General features: G+C 37.1%; 1 protein-coding gene across 1 annotated transcript in view; it reads left to right on the top strand.

The window, feature by feature from the left end:
• The window catches only part of SEMA3A (semaphorin 3A), a 171,791-nt gene extending 155,886 nt beyond the window's left edge, over positions 1 to 15,905 (top strand). The window contains exons 15-18 of the mRNA XM_086474513.1: positions 3,211 to 3,368; positions 7,475 to 7,542; positions 13,820 to 13,962; positions 15,450 to 15,905. Coding sequence (XP_086330639.1) covers positions 3,211 to 3,368; positions 7,475 to 7,542; positions 13,820 to 13,962; positions 15,450 to 15,905 — 825 coding nt within the window. The remainder of the gene's footprint in view (positions 1 to 3,210; positions 3,369 to 7,474; positions 7,543 to 13,819; positions 13,963 to 15,449) is intronic.
• Positions 15,906 to 21,181: the final 5,276 nt, after the last annotated feature.

Genomic DNA, 21,181 nt, shown 5'->3' with positions numbered 1-21,181 from the left:
TTAGCCCTGAGCTTGTCAGGTGGGGCTCCATAATTTTTCCCTTGGTTTACAAATGTGGAAGCAGGCCAAAAAGTCAGGCCTGGCTTTCAATCAAAGGTGACTTTTTGTGGAGCAAGCTCAAATCTTTTTCTCAGGGTCAGGTTATGATCCTCTCTTTCAAAAAGCCATTGGATTTCTGGTAAGATGGGAAAAAAACAAGGAGATCCTTGGCTGATACAGGCCAGCTCCTTGTCTGGCAAACTGCTATGAAGAGCTTTTGTTTCTCCTCCATAAGATTCTTGAAGGCAAGGCAGAGACCTTCAGAAAGACCTTAGTGACTGCTTTTATAGTATTTTTCACAAAGTACTGAATTTTATTCAGAGATCACCATTTCTGTCCATAGTGAGCATATGGAAAGGACCAGCTCAAAATGGATATGTCACTTAAACAGCCCCCTGAACTATTCTGCACCAGTTACTTTTCAAGACACAAAATTAAATTAAATGGGTTTTGAACCTCATGCTCCCTAAAGTTCCTTTTAAAATTCTGCCTAAGTGATTCTTTATAAACATTAATTTTTTTAATCTCTTTTTTTGGTTTTTTTTTTTTTTTTTTTTGTTTGTTTGTTTTTTTATTATTATTTATTTATTTTTATTGCAAATGGAAAATTCTCAGTTATCTCTTCATCTTATTTCTAGGGAAAGACTGCATTTTGCACAGTACCATGGGGCAAACAGAAAACACTGGATTGCTTAAAATATTAGCCTCCTCAGCTTTTCTGGAGTTTTGATACTTCTGCAAGAATTTTTAGAGGACAACTTTTTTTTTTTTGTTCCCCCTCTGGTTTGATCTGATAATCAGCTGATGTATTAAATTAACAACCTCTTGGGAGAGACTCTTTGCCCAAAAGGCAGTTTGATTGTGTATGGCAAAGTAAGGTCAGATCATTGATGCAAATCATTCTATTACTGTTTTCTGAATTTCATGCTGCCTGGATTTATATATTATTAGTGTCCAGAATAATGATCACCAGCTGGAGTCTAAAACCATGATCAGAAGAGTAGCAAACAGGGCAGCAGCCTTCAGGCTGTACAGCACCTGAAACATGCTGTAGTTCACTGAATGAACTTTATGAACTTATCTACAAGGAATAGACTCTTTAAGTAACCCTATTTTGGCCTCTTTTTCTTTTTTTTTTTCTTGCGTGTTTCTGGTCATTCTTTAATTCCAAAGGCATTATTAGAAATCAGGGAGGGGTTTCTGACAAAATGAAATTGGTTACAGAGGTACATAGGAAACCATTACACCATTCTTCTTTATTTTCCCATGTGCATGCTCTGGGTTGATTTTTATACTAGTTGCACCACACATTGCTACATGCTCATATAGATATTAATGCCCCAATTACATAGGACTCAGATCAATACCATCTGGACATTTAAGGTACTTAACTGAAGCTCTAATTTGGCCTATGCTGCCTCCATAATCAGTAAAGAGAAAAGGCATCCCTTGAGAAATGGTTAGCTCGCCTAAGATTTGAATTGCTGCTCTTTTTACTGCAGAATGTACCCCTAAGCTGGGTACTTGATTAAGTGATGTAAGTTAGAGAGAATCAGCTTATCATGTCTGCTGCCTGTCATTTCTTCTCAAGGCTACAACACTAACTGGGCACTGGTATGTACAGTTAAGGCTTTGTGTAGACCTTTGCGTGGTCAGAGACTTTTGCCCAGAGAATGTGGGTTTACAACCCAGCTATGGCACTATAATAGATGGAAGCAGCTGCTTAGGAAGGGCTTAATTTTCAATTTACCAGTGAATTTTCCTTTGGCTGCTTTCCTTGTCATGTTTTCCTTGAGAAAATACTGGTGTTTATATAAATGCACGGGATGTTTCTGTTACAATTAATATGTCTGTATAAACTGCCAAGCTGCTGTCTCTGAAAGAAGTTAACGCAACACCTTTTATGAGTGTTTTTGGTTTTGCTGTCTCTGGTATCCAGTGTTTGTCATTTCTAGTAGGCAGGTGACCTCAGCTGCCCTCTGTCGCTGAAATGGTACTCTGGGACATGACAATACAGGAGTTGAATTTTGATAACATTTCTTGAAATCCTGTTCTTCACACCAGCTTTGTGTTTTCTAAGAAAGAAAAATTAATATAGATTTGTATGTTCTTGGTGGGACTACTTGGAGTAGGACCGTAAAAAGAAATGTATTAATTGCTCCACCATGGGTGCTGGGTGACTTTGCTTTTGATAGTAAAGTGTCAGTGTTTCCAAAATAGAAGGTTTATGCTATTTAATTTTTGTTTATCTATTTATTTTGTTTTCTTCTAGTTCTGCATGTCAAAGGGAACTGTATTTGCTTACCACATTCATACTTGTTTTCTTTGTGAATTAGTGCCAAGCTGAAATCTCTCTGTTTGGACTTTCATGTGGGATCAGTAGTTTAGTTTCCTTATGTCCCTCTGGGGACCAACTTCCCTAATGGACCACATGAATTTGATATCAGAGAGGAAATTGAGAGAGACAAGATATTCTGTTGTGATGCCATACAAAGCTGTAGTTCATTTTATATGCATGTTTTTTTTATTTACTTCATGGCTCTTTCTGCATTTGAACTACATCTTCTACTCAACACTGGTTTTTATCCAAAATAAAGTAAGCCATCTCCCTTCATACAAGATATATTTCCATTAGAGTGTGTGACCTATAGAAGAGAGTCTGAAGCCTCGGGATTATCAGACATGCAAAGAAGTGTGCATGGAAGCACTTGCAAGCTGAAATGTCAGCATCAGTCTGAAATAATTTAATTTAGGTTTCCCCACACACATACACAAATCAAGGTCATATACAGGACATTTACATTAAAGTTGTTTTTCTTTTTCTTTGAATTCAAAAGCATATCCTCCATTGTGTTCTGCCACTGATTGTAGTACTTTCCCAGAGCTGAGATCTGAATACAAAAGAAAAAATGGAAAAGTACTTTAGTTTTTCTTACAGTTTAGAGAAGCCACTGAGAGTTTCATACTAAAATATTTTTCCTGTTTGATTTTTTTTTATCTTGAGGACAATTCTTTTCTTATTCCTTTAGTGTACATCAGGATTGTTGATCCTTCATTGTATTTATAATGGTCCTAATGTATTTTTATATAACTTTCTTTTATGCTTTCCTGGCAAAATACTGGTAATCTGCAAGGTTTTTTTGATTATTTTTTTTTTAACTTTTATAACAGCAACAGCTCTACATTGGCTCAGCCACTGGAGTTTCACAGCTTCCTTTACACCGCTGTGATGTGTATGGAAAAGCATGTGCTGAATGTTGCCTTGCGAGAGACCCTTACTGTGCCTGGGATGGTTCATCTTGCTCACGTTACTTCCCCACTGCTAAGAGGTAGGGACAGTTTCAGATGTCTGCATGGTTTGCTATTTGTTTTAACTGATGGTCTCAATATGACCAGAGGGCTTTGGAGATTTTTCATGGGAGGGTTAACTGGAGCCCTTTCTCTTCCAAAGAAAACATAATTGTGGGAGTTACAAGCAATATGAAGTCTTGGATGATTTAAAGTGAACACTGCTACTTCTTGGGTTGGCTTACAAAACTGTTGTAAAAAAACATTCAGAAAAGATTTGTCTCTGAAATGGATTCATAACTTTATATTCAGTAATAAACAGCAAAAAGAAAAAAAATCCCTTTCTCTAACGTGAGGAGGGGGCTTGATATTAAAAGAAAAGAACTGCTTGCCCAAGTAAATTATCCTGCATTTTCATTAATTCTAATTCAAAATAAATATTTATAAAGTGTTTGGACATGAATGGAAAGTTATTGTTTAGTGATATATAATATTATTGTTATTATTCAAAAGTATAACTTGTATGTGTTGATGCGTGTCTAAATGCTACCAGATCAGATCACTATTTTACATTCACCCTGCACTGATGCTAAGGGCTTTGCAATGCAAAGGTTAAGGGAAAACAGACTCTGCAAGTGAAAAATATCATTTTTATAAAATATTTACGAGTCCTAGTTGCCTGATGATCTGAAGATTTAAAATACTATTTTCTTCACCTGCCTTTGTCTCTGAAATTCTTTCTTTTAAAGTTTATAATGTAGTTACTGAACAGGTTTTAGCTAGTGAAGTAGAAGTTATGAATAACTGATCTGATAATCACTTGCAAATAAGAACAGATATTGATGTAGTGTTGAGATTCCCATGATAAATCAGCTAAAATGATTAAAAAGTGCTCACACTAAATCGAATATGCCAAACATCTTGCACTTAGGAGGAAACAAGTAATTCAAGGGGTTATATACATAAGGATTTATATACATAAAATTACTGGTAGGAAATACTTAGTTGAGAATGTCAGGACTCCAAATTCCAGATTTGGATTGGTTGTTGCAGGAGATGAAATGTGTTAAAGGGTGGAAAGTAGCATTTGTGTCACAGACTTTTCAGAAGGAGGGGATTAAAATTTCAAGGTTTGCTTACAATGTATCCTGAACAAATACTGATGACAAAAGAAAAAGCTCCTTATGGAACATCAGGTTCTCTTTTTGCACCAGGAAACAGAGTTAATCTGAGGCAAGCTTTTTATTAAATTCCTTACAAAAGAATTAGAAAGGAGAAACTGAAACTATGCCAAAGAGCTGGTCAAATTTTCTCAGCTGCATGGGCTAAATTCGAATTTGTGGTAGAAACACCGCAGTTCCTCTGTAGGAGGAGGTGGAAAGAGGAAAGAGAGGAGAGGGAACAGTGAGGTTTTCAAGGAGAGTCTGAAAGATTTATTTGATCTGGAAGTTTTATGGGTTAGAATTCAGTGTGGTTGAGTCCTGTCTCTGAGTCGAAGGAGGCAGTAAGGTCAGGAATGACTGAATCACTCTTCTCTGCTACCTCCCTACTAACCTTCATCCCTGAACCTCATTCTTTCTCAGCACTTGCTAGCACCCATTCTTACTCCCAGCCCACCTCAAGACACATAGAGCACATCATCCTGATATGCATCTGCTTACACTGACGGAAGAAATAGGACTCTGTCTTTTCCTTATTCATCTCTCCATAAACACCAGACCGAGCTCACTGTTGCCATCAAGGGTAAAGGGACTGGGACCTCTTCTTACAGGGATTAAGGGGCAGAGTTACTGGGGACATACTGGGTTGCACAGCTACAAGAAAGCCTTGGAGTTCAGAATTTACTCTTCTTGAGGCCACTATGGAAGAAAAAGTGAGTTCTGGGAGGCTGGGATCCTGACAATGCATTCAGAATAAGCTGCTGTCCTTCCCTACTTCCCCCCATTTTCCCCTTGGCATCAGCAGCAGAATAAAGGTCTGCGTTACTGGGGTCTCAGAGGATCCCTTTTTACCTGGTACCTGCTGCACCCACCGCCTCAAGCCAGCTTTGCGTGCGTGCATGGCAAAATCAACATTGCTGGAAACAGTTTAAATGTTAACATTTTCCTAATAAAGAATCGTTGTAATTTTAGGCTGCAGAAATATTGGGTAAGTTGAGTCCTGAGGCAGTTGCACAGACGCTTTACTAATAGTTTGGGGTTTTGTTTTTCGTTTTGTTTTTCTTTTCTTCTTTTTTAAAAAGAAGCCTTTATGAGCCATGATTTTAATTTACTTTTCTTTCCTTATGTATTTTACAAGTCTAAATGACAGTTCAGAGCTCTTGTAGTGTGACCACTTAACTTTACCCCATGCAGATGTGTTCTGGTTCATATTTCATAAATCATCGTGTTGATACAATGGTGATATGTGCGACATTTTCCTGAGATGCAAACTAAACATCTCATCTAAACTCCATTGACGGTAATATGAGTCGTTCCACAGACTTCTTTTCTACAAATAGTATCCTATAAATATGCTACTTTTCAAAATTTAGGAAAGAGTAATGAAATTTTATGACTCCTTATGTTTTGGTATATTTTTATTCATTGGTAACGAGTAATACGAGGATATCTGAAATTAAGATTAGTATATTTTTTGAATCATATACCAATCAACAGAAGGTTCCTTCTTATTAAAGCATGCTAATTCACTAGGATAATCTTAAAGAAGTTTTTATTCGTAAAGATATAAAAAATGCACATTCTGAACTGTTGTTTTTTTTTTTTTAAAACCGCCCTGTTGCCATACTTGACATAACTAACTGCAGTTTTAACATTTCTGTAGTTTTCAACGGAAAAAAAATGGTTAAAATCTTTCAGCCAAGAGAACTCAACTGTGCAGTTGATGGTGCCTCTGTGAGAACTCTTAGTATGGGCTGATGCTGGGCTGTTAGTGAGAGTCTGCAAACAAGGCTAGTGAACAGAAGAGAGATGGTCTCTGTACTGCAAAACAATGGCTTTTTTAAAATGTGGGCTGTTGTCACAAGGGAGTGACCAACAGTGCTTTTTACAAGGCTACTTGACTTTTGCATATCCGTTGCTGGATGCAATAATCTGAAATCACAGCATTGTTCAGCAGCCTAATCCTCTTTGTTCTCATCTAATTTTGCAAGCCCTCAGGCTTTCTCTGATTCCTAAAGTAAAGTGCTCACACTTGAAACACATCTTTGTTTGCCTTGTTCTTTTCTTCTTTTTTTTATATGAAACGCTTCTCTCTGGCTCAGTTGAATTTTGTGTCACAGCTATTTAAATAAAAATAGCAGCAGACAAAGAGAGAAAAACAAATGCAAAATAAAACTGTATTAAGAAGCTTTCTTCTGTGAAATATAACATTTTTTAGCAAAGATCAATATGTTTTCCAAACAAGCCAGTGGAAAACAAGCTGGGGAAAGAATATACTATGTTAAATGGACATGCAATAAAATCTGGAACCCAGACTCAAGCTACAAAGGACCAAATAAATGACATTTCAAAATCTTCCTATGCAAGTGTTTTGTCTTGCTTATTCTAAAGACAAAGCCGTTTGCAACAGTTTTGGAAAAGGTTTTATCAGAAATATTTTGATGAGATCTGTAGTGGCTGAAATGATCTATGTATTTTAATTAGATTTTTTAGAAAATAAAGCACTTTGACATTCTTTCAAAGCCATCCATCCTAACTTTTCATTTTAGCTAAAAGATGTTGTGATGTTTAAAGAATTCTGTACTTGCAGAAAAGCTGTAGCTTCTTCATGTTTTTTGATGCATGTTGAACTGTACTATATATACTCTGATCCCTTAGCAGTCCCTGCATGTATGAATCAAGTAATGAATTTTTTCTGTGATCAACATTGCTGACACAGTTAAAATAAACTTCATAGTCTCAGTGCAAGAGATAGGTATTTACCAGTTTCTAAAGACATTACCAGTAAGAGTAAAGGCTGATTCCACAAACCATGATAATGCATAGAATATAGTAGTAGCAATATAATTTCCTTCCTAGTGTTGTTTAGGTGCACTTGTGACCTATGTAATTACATATATGATCCATTTGTTCCTCTTCAGTCATGGCAAATGTGAACGCTGACCACTGAGAAGTTCACTAACGGTTTTCAAATATGATATTTGCAGACGTACTAGACGGCAAGACATACGAAATGGAGACCCACTTACTCACTGCTCAGACCTGCAGCATCATGGTGAGTTATGGGCATAACTGAAAAAACCCTAATTTTTATGTGGTTTAAAAACTGTGCATGAGAAGAGTAGGAAGCATATGAATGATTTGCTGGTGAAATTGTCTTGAACGTCTGGAAAAGATGAGATAATACATCATTATCCCAATTTAGATTGCTTACAATGGTCTGGATCAGACATTAAAGACTGGTTTATGGTTTTTTCCCCTCAAGTTAACAGTTTTAAGCATGTCAATTTTTCTGCTTGGCTTACCTGATAATACCGTACCATCAGGCTAGGCATATTATGACAGAAAAGAGTCATATCTCCTTCAGAACAGCAAGAAGTATGTACATGTTTCTTCATATAGTTTGCATAGGATAATAACAAAACAAATAATTAACTACCTTGGCTAAATATGGATAGAATGGTCTTTGTTGTAAGTGCCACACTAGCAGCCCTTAACATCAGGGTGTTCCTTGCAGTAGGCCTGTCCTGTGTGCTTTCAGCATGAGTTTTCTTTGACATCTTTTGGTTTTGTTTTCTGTTGGTTGTTTCATTTTCACAGTGTATGGCCAGGTCTTTCTTTCTTGAATTATTTGGCTGATAAACTTCTCAGTTACTAATTTGTTGCCAAACTCTTCAGAAGATCTTCACTCAGAAAACGAAAAATGCCCATTTTACTGTAAGTGAAGAGAACACTTAGGCAATACTTCCCTCTGCTGGAAAAAATGATTACTCATGTTTGTGGCTCATCTATAAAAAGTTAAACCACTGGACAGATTTCCAGGACAAATAAAGAAGGAGTGGCTGAAACTGGAGATACCTCAAAACCCTCATGTCCTTCCAGTCCTTGTAATAGCAAGAATGATAAATAGTCCAAAGTAGTAATTTTGTGTCAGCTTTAATTCATCACCCCTACGTTTTAGTAATAGTTGTCTTTGTCTTCCTTTTTAATAATTTGAAACTTGCAGCTAACATGACTGTAGCTTTTCCTTTTACTTCTTGATTGTCAGACTCAGGACAAGCTACTCAGAGGGGAAAAGGGTTTGGAAAAATGCATGAATAGACTATGATCAATATGCAGTTGTCACGTTTGGAGAACTCATGAATGCATAACTAGTTTAGATTTGAACCAGTCAATGTAGACTTGTAGAAAGTTCACAAATTTCCAGTTGCATGATATCTTGTAATGCTTATACAGGGCACATGAGACCATCCATATATTGGGGTTAAGATGACATTTTCAGTTCCCCAGTAGGAAAATTTCACCAGGCACTTAAATATGGATTTTATTACCAGCAGAAGCATGTCTTAGCTTCACCATTTTACTATCTGGACATTTTACTCATGAGTAAAATTATGATCTGGGCTACCACATGTCCAATATTTTTAGTGTTCTCTTGCCATTGCTAACTGTGCTTTATACAACTGTAGGTCTGTTCTTTATCTTCATAGACAAGAAAAGGGTTTCAAAACACTTTGGTTTTTATATCTTCCCATATTTGGCAAACATATTTGTCTGGAAAGATATCTTCTGTCCAAAGGGAAGAGAGTAATCCAGCACAGTTTTTTCATGACAACAATCATGAGAACTCAAGGTCAGGAGAAAGCTATTATATGGTACACCTGGTCACAAGACGCTTTAATACAGCTTTGTCAAAATGAGCAGGGCAAGTATGAGACAAGATATCACTGAAAATTTTACTGAATGGCAAAAGGAAGACAGCATGATTAGAATAACCAGTAACTTACAAAAAAAAATACAGAGAGAATGCAGTTCTAGGTCCTAGACTTTAAGGATGAACTGTCAAAATACTTTACCTAATGAATGTTTTGATTGTTCTTGAGTGAAATTTTCTCTAAATTAATTCTGAGTTGTAAATCTATAAAATTATCCTGTACTTACTTGTAATTTACACATGACCATGCATTGTAGAGACATCTGCATAGCCCGTGAACTTCCTATGCCAGTTTATGCTGTGTTTTTCATTGGTTATATCTAGTAGTTTCCTGGACAACAGATGGAGAATTGGGTTTGTCTATAGCCAAAACTAAGCTCCAGCAATCATTTACTACTTGTCTACACATTCCTTTGCAGTGACTGCCAGTTGATTCTCCATGTGAACCAACAGAAACAAGGAAAAAGAGCAATCTCTTCATGTGTGTCTCACTTTTAAAGACATTGCAGAAACTTACTTTGATATCACTCTGAAGCAATAATGCTTTTAATAAGGTATAGGTAGCTCTTTCAGTTGCCCTTTTGTGCAGATGTATAAGTAATATAAAATGACCACACAGCAACATTAGAGGGAGCTGAGGATCCTTAGCTGTACAGGTGTTTGGCCGAGTTAAATGGTTAAATCTGAAAGCATGGTCACCTTTGCATCACCTAAAGAACAATTTTTGTCAAGTGTAACATGCTAATGCTATCAAGAAATTAATCAAATTCTTTTTCTGAAGAATTTGTAAATGAAGAGGCACCTTTTTTTAGGTGATTTATCCCAGGGTAAGCTCAAAGAATCACTCTAACTGTATAGTGAGATTCATTAATCTGCAAAGCAATCTTGGTATAAGAGCCTCTCATACTTCTTCGGTTATGTCAGAAATTATGTATTTAAAGGATATTTATCAGGGTGGTAAACCGATATTGCTGTTGGGTTCATTTTGGGAATTACAGCTCTCAGGATTTTGGGTTGAATTTCATAACCAACTTCATGACTTCTATAATTTTCTAATTCCTCCAGCTGCTCTTCTGAACTTCACAGACTTTCATTCTTCCTTCTAGTCTCTTCATTTTCTCCTTCAGTCCCAGAGCTGTACTCTGATCCTGTGATTATTCCATAACTCTGCTGACTTTCTTGCACTGCACATGCTCAATATTACATGAACTTTATAGACATTTCTGGACCTGCTTTCCGCTCCCTTAAATGTTGGAAATGGAATTTGAAGGATCTTTTAAACCCTTCCTTTCTCATTGCATGTCTGTCACCCACACTATGTTTTCTGGAGTTGTGAGGAAATTTAAAATGGGCTTCTGTCACATTCCATGGTGATCTCTAACGCTAGAATGCCATGGACCAGATCTAAGAAAACACTCAGATCTTTGCAATGGTGTCAGAGCATCCACTTTCAAGCTAGCTTCCATGAAAACTTGTGACTAGCTTCTTAGATTCCAGTATACTTAGAAACCAAAAATAATCAGAGGGATGGAACACATGTCCCACAAGCAAAGGCTGAGAGAGTTGGGGTTGTTCAGCCTCGAGAAGAGAAGGCTCCAAGGAGACCATATAGTGGCCTTCCAGTACTTAAAGATGGGGACAAACTTTTTAGCAGGGTCTGTTGCAATGGGATGAGGGGTAATGGTTTCAAACTAAAGGATAGTAGATTTAGACTGCATACAAGGAAGAATTTTTTTTACAGTTATGAGGGTGGTGAAACACTGGAACAAGCTCCCCAGGGAGGTGGTGGAAGGTCTATCCCTGGAAACAGTCAAGGTCAGGTTGGAGTGGGCTCTGAGCAACCACATCTAGCTAAAGATGTCCCGGCTTCTTGCAGGGGGGATTGGAATAGATGACCTTTAGAGATCCCTTCCAACCCAAGCTATTCTATGATTCTAAGGATATCCTAGGTACCTAAGTTTTCCCCTAGAAACTTCTCTATATACTTAAAAATATGCTGCTGCTCATGGGCAGTAGGACACTTGCCAAAGAAATACCTATTTTTGTCCTTTATACTGATATTTAGGATCTAGGACACCGTCTCCTTGGATCTAATGAGGCCAGTGTTACATGTGCTCTGCTCCTGTATGATTCACTTGGACTACTTTGTGTTTGGGAAAATACAGTCAAGTGATTCTGCAAGCCACCTAATTAGTAACCTGCTGGTTAAATCAGCAATTTAGAATGGAGGAGAAGAGAACTCAAAGTCCACTTAGGTTTAGGAGATTGACTCAATAGTTCTACTTCCAATACAAGCACCTAAACTGTTGGATTGCTGTTGTTGAAGTTGGGCCATTCTGCAACCATGATTCAAAGTTAATGGAGCCTGGGAGAGAGGAAGTGAAATAAAGCATGCATCCTACAGTGCAATCCCTGTTTCCACCCTTTATTTTGGAAGCCTGTAAATCTCTGTTTCACAGAAACACATCACTAGATCAGTAACCTATGTGTCCCAGGCATAAAAGGGGACATTTCCTACTGACTGGATCCCAGTTCAGATATCAAACTGCCTCTTGTTGACTATGTGAAGATCTTTGGCTGCCTGCTCAGACGTATCAATTTCATTTCCTAACTTGAAACAAAAGATTCAGACATCAGTCAGCCATTCACAGTGTTACATCTTATCAGCCAGTCATTTCCATTTTCAATCTTTATCTTATCACTTCTAGTTCTGTTCATGTAATCACAGATTCATTAAGGTTGGAAAAGACCTCTGAGATCATCAAGTCCAACCATCAACCCAACACCACCATGCCCACTAAACCATGTCCCGAAGTGCCACATCTATACATTTTTTGGACACCTCCAGGGATGGTGACTCCACCACTTCCCTGGGCAGCCTGTTCCAATATTTGACCACTCTTTAAGTAAAGAAATTTTTCCTAATATCCAATCTAATCCTCCCCTGGCACAACTTGAGGCCATTTCCTTTCGTCCTATCACTAGTTTATTCAGTTAATCTTTTCACATACTTTCAGTTACTCTGTTTCATTGACACAAATTCACCCATACTCCAGCTCAGACCTTTCCACTGGTACCCTTGGCTACATTTTCTTCCAGCTATTTTACCGTTCTCTTACTGCTTTGCTTTCTAATTCATCCCTCCATTACTCCCCATCTTCCTGGCCCAAAGCTGCACTGACATTCTTTGTAGGGATGTGGTTTCTGACAGATGTCATAAAAGTTATTTCACTTAGTTGTTTATACAGCACCCCACTTACTTGCTGGAAATGTTCACAATCCAGCAGAGGAAAGCAAACTAACCCGTTCCCTATTTGTTTAGTGTTAATAGGCCATTTGATGTTTCCTTACTGAGAACTGGGCAAGCACCAGTTCCTATTCTGTCCCCCATCCCTTCTCCCATCGTCTCTCAGGGCTGCAAGTCATTATGGAAAGACATATGATTGCTGTATCAACATAAACCAGGAGCTCAATTTTATTTTTACCTTTGGCTCAGTCATCTAGCAAACAGCCTGTGTTTGCTAAACAACATGGCCAATATGATAAAGGCACAGTGAAAGCAGACACAAAGGATTTCTCTTAGAGGATTTCAATTAGACATAATTTTCCTGTTAAAACATACCAAAAGAAGTTCTTTAAAAGTTTCCAGTGCAAAGATCAAAAGTGGAAAATGGAAAGAACCACAAATAATGGCAAAGAGAAAGGAAACCCCATGAGATCAACACAGTGTTAAACGGCTTACCAACCCCTTCCTCCCCATCTACTCTCCAGGATTATTGTACTGTTGCCACTTAAATCCATAACAGCATTTTAAAGAGCTAAGGTGGAGAGTTGAAATGTGATGCCTTACAGCCTCTGCGGTATTGGAGAAGAATCAAATGCCATATATGTCCTATAGCTATAGGATATTTCCAGCATGTTGATGAATATCTTGAAACATTGTTGTTACAAAAGGAAGTAATTTATTTAACTTTCTTTTTCCCCTCCCATAATGTCTGGTTTGTTAACCTCATTACATTTCCATAAATTATATCAATATGAGAGGAAATGATTAATTGAAGATTGTTTCCTCAAAAACATTATTCCTGGTCATTAACAGCTTCAGCAAACTGCAGTGCTATATAATCTAAACACATTATACTACTTTTAAATAGCCTCATGTTTTATTACTTTGCTCTAAAGTATTATGATCATAGAGCCCAGGAGGCATCATTACAGACGTTCTGCAACTGCACCCTGAGTTTTCTCACTGCATACAGTTTGCTATTAAAAATTCTTCTCGTGTCCTAGATGTTTTTCTTGATGAATTATAATGAGGTTTACACAAAATTTCACAATAAAATTCATTTACTTCACATATATTAACAGCTGTTGGGATTTAAAATACAAAAATAAATAAAAAAACCTGCCAGAGATCCTTACAAAGACAGAGATGTCGATGGAGATTTTCCAAATGGCATACTGATATGGGGAAATTTTTATTTTAAAGTTTTTATCTTTAAACACCTTAAGGGAGCCCAATTTCTAAATGAACTGATTCACTTATCAGTTCAGCCTTTTCTTTCCTAGTAACTTCAATTTTTTTTTTTTTTTTTTTTTTTTTTTTCTTGCTTTACAGATAACCCAAGCAGTCAGACCCTGGAGGAAAAGATTATCTATGGAGTAGAGAATAGCAGCACTTTTCTTGAGTGCAGTCCAAAATCTCAGCGTGCTGTAGTCTACTGGCAATTCCAGAAGCAAAACGATGACCGCAAAGAAGAGGTACAGTGGAAAATATAAAGAGGTGCAACTAGTCTTCTCTATGAAGATATGCTTGAACCTGAGTCCTTCCCAGAATAATGTCCAACTGTATTGTAGTTTAGCAGAATTTCTCTAGAATCTTATATTTTCTGTTGTTCTTCACCATATTCCTACTCTTATCACCATAAAATCCCATAAGCTCTCTAATATGTTTTATAGACTCTTATATCAGAAAACATTCATATCCTCTCCCTGGTCAGATCACAGCAAAACACACTCATTTTCCATTAGATATCTCAGAAACAGAAAAAGTTAACATGCTATCTAAGTGCCGCCTAAAGCATCATATAAGGATTGTATTGAACTTAAATACTACAAAGACCTTAAAGCTGCCTCTGAAAAGAACTGCATTCATCTGATTATACTGTTTGACTGAAACATAGTCTAACAGCAGCGTTTCCCATGTACTGCATGCTCTAAGACTTTACTGCAGATAAGACAGAGACAGAATGAAGAACTGGGAACTGTAGGGGACACAAGGGTATGAAAATTGTACCTTTTTTTTTCATCAAAAGCAATGTTCATAGATGCAAAAACACTGACTCTCCCTACTTGCATTACACTAAGCTGATATTTTATTTTTCTCTTCTTTTCACCAACATTCTTATGTTATTACTCACCCAGATTCTCAAGTCATGTTATGTCAAGTTAGGTCACACATATCTTAAGACAATAATCTACTCGGGTAGGTAGGGAGATCAAGCTAAGAAACAAAAACTTGCTTGTTGAATTGAAATATTTGTAAATATACCCAAACTACTCTGAAGCTTTTTTTTTTTTTTTTTTTTAAAGCACATACTAAATGCTTAGTTACATTAACAGCTTTAGATATTTTTGTTGTTTGCTTTGTTTGCATAAGTAGTAGATTGTTTAGAATTTATTCTTGGTGGAAAGAGCAGCAAACAGGTTTGTGCCCTTTCTGGCTGCAGTGTCGTGCATTCAAAGAATGAAATTATATTCTAGATATTAGTTGAGAAAAATGCAGTATTTTGGACAGCTGCTTTTTGTGTACTAGAATTTTGGGATTTAATCCTTATTGTTTCTTTGTAAATTCTCCATTATGCAAAACCCACTTCTATGCATAAGGGCTTTTGTAGTAAGGTACAACAGGAAGACAGAGAACCCCTCCCACAAATATATCTAGGCTTGACTAAATGACAATGATAAACATGACCTCAGCAATACAGCGAAATGCATCCATGTTGACTCTGCTGATTATAGGCTTGCATCTTCTGTGATCTTACCAGCAAGTCCATCTGACAGAGTATTTTTTCCAGAGTATTTGAGCCTTCCGTAACTACCCATGACTGGCAAGGCATTTTCCATTCATGTGGTTTTGGGGATTTTGGGCCAAGTTTAACCAGCCAAAAAGAGCCATACTAAGGACCTAGTGTGGTTAGAGGATAATGTTGAATAACTATTGAAATTATAACTTTTTTCCAATACAGATAAAAGTGGATGATCGCATGATCCGGACAGAACAGGGCCTATTGCTACGAAGTCTTCAACGGAGAGACTCTGGTATTTATTTTTGTCATGCCGTGGAGCATGGTTTCATGCAAACTTTGCTCAAAGTGACCCTGGAAGTAATTGATACTGACCACCTGGAAGAGCTGCTCCATAAAGAAGAAGATGGTGATGCCTCCAAGACCAAGGATGCAACCAATAGCATGACACCCAGTCAAAAGATCTGGTATAGAGACTTCATGCAGTTAATCAATCACCCCAATCTCAACACAATGGATGAGTTCTGTGAGCAGGTTTGGAAAAGAGACCGCAAACAACGCCGGCAAAGGCCTGCCAATGCACAGGTGAATACAAATAAGTGGAAGCACCTACAAGAGAATAAAAAAGGTAGGAACAGGAGGACCCATGAATTTGAGAGGGCACCACGGAGTGTCTGAGCTACATTACCTCTAGGAACCTCATCCGAGTAGAAACTTGTATAGACAGATAACTGGAAAAAAATGCAATATTCATGAACTTTTTCATGGCATTATGTGGATGTTTACAAGCGTGGAAAGTTCAAACAATTTCCACTAGGTTTAAATAAAATCCATTTCTAACTTTCCTAGTAAGTCCTTCCTCTCTGCTCTGATTCGAAGACCAGAAAGACCAGAGTTTCAAGGATGATAACTCACCTGGACCTAGCTTACTGCTCAAAAAGTTCTGCAAGTGTTCATCAGGCAAGTTTTGCTTTCTCTTTTGCCTGAGATATAAACATGCTGTCATCTTAAAGAAAAGAAAAAAAACCAACACCTTTCATCATCAGCACTACCATTTCTAGACTTATATATAAAACTGCATGAACTTGTTAAGCTGATGAACGTCTAAACACGTGATTGGACACAAGGATTTTGTTCTTGTTTTGTCTACCAGTTCTCCTGTTTATATGTACTAGAAAAGGAAAAACAATACTGAACGAGATTGTTTGTGGAAATCTGAACAATATAAGCCATCAATCATCTGGAAGAACAAAAAATGTGGAGTACACTGGCCTACTACTGATGACTTCTTTCAGCTTTGATCTAAAGATGTATTTTATTAAAACTATAATTTAAATGTACCAAGAAAAATATGCAGCAAACATTAGCTCTTTTCTAAAATAGATTAGACTTTTTGTCTTAGAAATATTGTACTTTCTAATTATTGGTTTAGAGGAAAAAAAGACAACTTCCAATTATGAGCTGCTTTACTCTTTTGTTTGGAAAATCTTCAGGGGAGCTAGTCACACTGCAGTTAACCTCCTCCCCTCTTGATAATCTGTATGACATATAACTTCAAAACAACTTTAAAACTAAGCTATTTTAACATGAAAGTCGCTGTATAGCATGGAAGTCTTCTGCATTCTCTTTTTCCAAGTATGATATTTGAAATTATTCAACTTGTGTAATACCTTGCTATAGTTTGAACCAACAAAGAAGAGAGCATTGATTTTCAGTTGTATATTTTTTTTTTAATTAAAAAAAGTAAATAGCATTAAAATACCCTCTACTAATACACTCTTGCTTTCTTGGTTCGTAAATATTTGTGAATGCTAATATTTAAATATTGTGGCTCAAAGACTGTCATGTAACCATGAGCAAAGCTCACGTTCAGTTTAAGGTGTTTTGTTCCCAGCTCAGTGGTAGAAATATGTCCACACTACTGATTCTTAGTGCTCCATTCTTTCTGTGGGCCAGATCACTCAAATGCAAAGAACCAGCACTGGGCCACGTAAATAGTAACCTCGAAGCCAGATCTCTGTTTTAAAATCTAAGGGACAGTTTTATCTGTGGGCGAAGTCTGCTGCAGTAGCAAATTGGTGAAGTTCAGCTTAAGCCTAGATTATATTAACAGATAATTTGGTCCTGCACTTCTGTCTTATTCTATATACAGGAGAGCAACAGGGTAAAACAGACAATGTACTTCCACCATAAGTGTCAGTTTACCATTATAAGTAGTGGATTTATTCACCTCAGCACAGATGTGCCTTTGGTCCCCAGTTCTATGGTGTCCAGTTCTTTTGAGATCATTTTTCTCCAGCCTCCCATATCTTGGTAGAGTCCGTAAATGACATAATTTCAAGTAATGTCATTGTGGGGAAAATTACTAGAACGAAGTCGTTAGTCTGCTAAAGGAGCTTTTATATAAAAGTGTGTCTGTATTGATGACTGATCTGTTTTGTTGTTATTCACTCCAGATTATTTAATTCATCAATCACTACACTATCAGCCTTGTCAGATACAATATAACACAACTGCTGTGACAGCTTCTCTCACAATACGTCCCAGTCTCCTTGCCACTCACTAATTCAATCCTTCTGATTGGTGAAGCCTTGGCTTCTTGCCTCCATAGCAATTGGATTTTCACTAACGGCCCAGTCACTTTAGTCCCTTTGGAATCTTTTGCAGGGGATGAACTTGCAAGATTTTTTTGTCATTTAATTCTTTAGCAAAAAATTCATTGAATAGACCAGGGCAAGGCTGTAAGGCCATGATTTAGGAAAGCACTTGGAAATTTAATTTTAAAGCAACTTTAAGTCTCTCATGTTTAACTTCTGTGAACTTTAATATGCCGTTAAATTCACATGCTTTCATGATGCGCGGAATAGGGATGAATTAAAACATAGGTTCAACTATGTGTTTTCCTGTACAGAAGTATTAATTTTTCAGCTCAGCTTATGATTAATTTCTGAGCATTGTTGTCAGCTGAATTATTTAATTGTAATCACATAACACTCTTTAGCCTGTTCTGTACCATCAAGTCATTAGAATCCTCTTTGTCACAAAAGGAAACAGTTTTAAAATGAACCTCAGATAATTCAGTGGGAAAAATGCAGATTGATTTCAACAGGCCCTAAATGACTTTGTTTCCTTTTTTACGTATTAATGGAATTGCTATCTAACTTCTTTTCTCTACCATGCTCATAGCAACTGGTTCTATAGCAACTTGCTGCAAAAAAATCAAACCAAAACCAACCTCTTTCACCAGCCCTGAAGAAGAAACAGATTAAATTAAATCAGGATTCTAAGATATGGGGTTTTATACAGAGAAGGATAATCCATGGGAACAAAATTACAGAAGTTGCGATGTTTTACTATAACTTGGCAGTCTAATTGGACAATTGATATGATCAGATCTTACAAACTTCAATCCAGTCCTCACTGACATGAGTAGTCTTGTTTATGTCTTTGTATTTGCTTATATAAGTAGGAGGGCAGAAGATCAAGCCAGCAGTGGAAATTTTTTATTTTCCAGTTCATAGTTTGATCAAGTTAAAACAGCATTTAATACTGATGTGAAATGAACTTTTTTCAAAGAACATAGGCCTTAATGAATTCATGTATAGAAAGATGTGCTGCAGCTTCAGTAAAATTCATATCCCCATTTATGTCACTATTGTTTAAAGCAACATAAGGTTTGAAGATAACATTAAAAACTATTTCTGTAAATCACCAGTAAAACCCTCTAAACCTCTAGTTAAAGACTTTAGAAAAAGTAAATAAAAAGTTGTGTTTAAGCTGGAGAGAAATAAAGGGTTTCATTTATAACCAGAAAGATCTATTTTGATTTGTTTTAAAATATCCATTTGCAAGGAACAAAAATGCATTAAGTCTTATTCTTACTCATCTACACTTTGCACTTGCATGGATCACTGAAGACCGGAATTTGTTCAATGGCTCCTAAAAACTGTATGGTTATGTTAAACTATAACATCAAACTGAGCAAATGTGCATCTTTGCAGAACAGAGTTAAATCTTCATGACCCAATAAAGTCACTATGTAAAAAAAATAAATTAAATGCATGTGAATGCGCATTTACTGATCCTTTTTATGTATTATTTAGTGAATATCAATGGTATGTGTTTAATAGTTCAGTTTTTGCTACCTACACATTAGCCAAAAGAGATGTAAATATTTTTGACTAGATAAGGAGGTACAATGTAAAGTACTGTTATCTAGAGGTACTCCATTTCAGTGTGTTCAGCATAATACTAAAATGCAAGATTTTGCCACACAGGTGATAAGGTGGTTTATTTGCTATACCAGTGCCAAAGTTATGCGCTTATTCTTTAAGGGCATTCCTCACTGGGTAGTAAATAATTCTGCTTCTGTATTTATCACTTCAATTCAGATGGGAACTAGAAAACTGGAGAGAAAAAAGTGTGATGAAACTGCTGCTGTAAATTATTTCTTTTAGCATGTATTCGGTTGTTAAATAAACATTTCTTCCAAATAATTGAAGTTCACTGTCTTGCTTGTTTACATGGAAATGTGCCCTGTAACCTTCATGAGCGCATGGAGTGCATTGTTGCCAATATAATGCAATCAATGTACACAAGCTCCATTTAATAGGCTGGAAGGGTTGCTACTTCTATTAACGGCGCTTATTGTTTCTTTTTGAAGACTACAAGCTAATAATGCCTGAAATGAAAGCTGCAAACTTATCTTCAGCTTATCTTTTGGCACAACTGCGTGGCCTTGTGCTGATAAAGCCATGCATACAGGCGCCCCCCACACTCTGCCCAGGAACCAACTGTAAATCAGCCTAGAAGCCATGCAAACGCTAGCAAGTTGCTGTACTTGATGAAATTCGCTCTGTGCGATGCTAATGGCTTAGTACAGCTATGCTCCTTCCTTTTGGAAACTGCCTTGCACAGACAGCAAGTACAATAAATTGTATTCTGCCTGTTAGCGACGTGACCGTGTATTCTTAGGTAAACTTAGCGGCTGTTTGGAGGTGCCTAGGGGCTCTATCTAAAAGTAATACACCACAGCACTAAGCATTGTGCAAACAGCTAGTGAGACAAATACTGCCCTGGGAAGTAAGAAGTTTAAATATACCAGAGAAGTGGAGAAAAGAAAGTATCGTTATTTCCATTTGGCACATACAAAATTGAGGAAACAACCAGTAGTACTCAGTCATCACTAATCCATTCAGCTTTGCCCATGTTCCTTCCTGCAAAGCGAGGATGGAGATGTCCAGTTCAAAAGGATGTTGTTGTAAGGATATTTTATGGTTAATACTGTCTTCTGAAAATGAAAATAAGCACTCAGCAGCAGCCAGGCAACTCAGTGGGATACAAAAGTTGTCTGCAAATACAAGGGACAGAGTGGATATGGCAAGCTGTGAATCCACTAACTGAAAGACCAGAGTAATTTTTTGTTTTTTTTTTTTTTTGTCTGTCCAGAGCATGGATTATAAATACTTACAAAGGAAAACCCTTATTTCTGGATGTAGCCACTCTGTGTCCTTTGCTAGAACTCTCTGCAGAGCACAGCTAAACTGACTGTCCTCTGTTACTACTTTGCAACATCGCCAGGAATGTACAATGCCTAGGGACAACCTTCATTGACACTGGGTGGGAAGAAACATTCGGGGTTTAATGCTTGTTTGTTCATATGTATATATATATATGCATACACACAGTTAAACAGCCAGCTTTCACTGAGATGAAATCGTCTTTTCCCTAAAGTATTTGAGGCTCTGCATGTAATTCTAGTGCATCTCTAAAGAACACTTTTGGCGGCCTCAGCTATAAAATGTTATAAATGTTTCCTTTGTGAAGACTGAAACACACTATTCTGTTTCCTTACAGGTCACATTCACTGAGCTCCCCATCAAACATACATTTAATGGAAGGTAAAGTTATGATGACTGTTTCCAAAGCCTAAAACAAAAGGACTTTTCTCCCCA

Source organism: Leptosomus discolor, chromosome 1 (genome assembly GCF_034619465.1).
Source record: "Leptosomus discolor isolate bLepDis1 chromosome 1, bLepDis1.hap2, whole genome shotgun sequence".
Lineage (NCBI taxonomy): Eukaryota > Metazoa > Chordata > Aves > Leptosomiformes > Leptosomidae > Leptosomus > Leptosomus discolor.
This window is presented reverse-complemented; position numbering and strand designations above follow the sequence as displayed.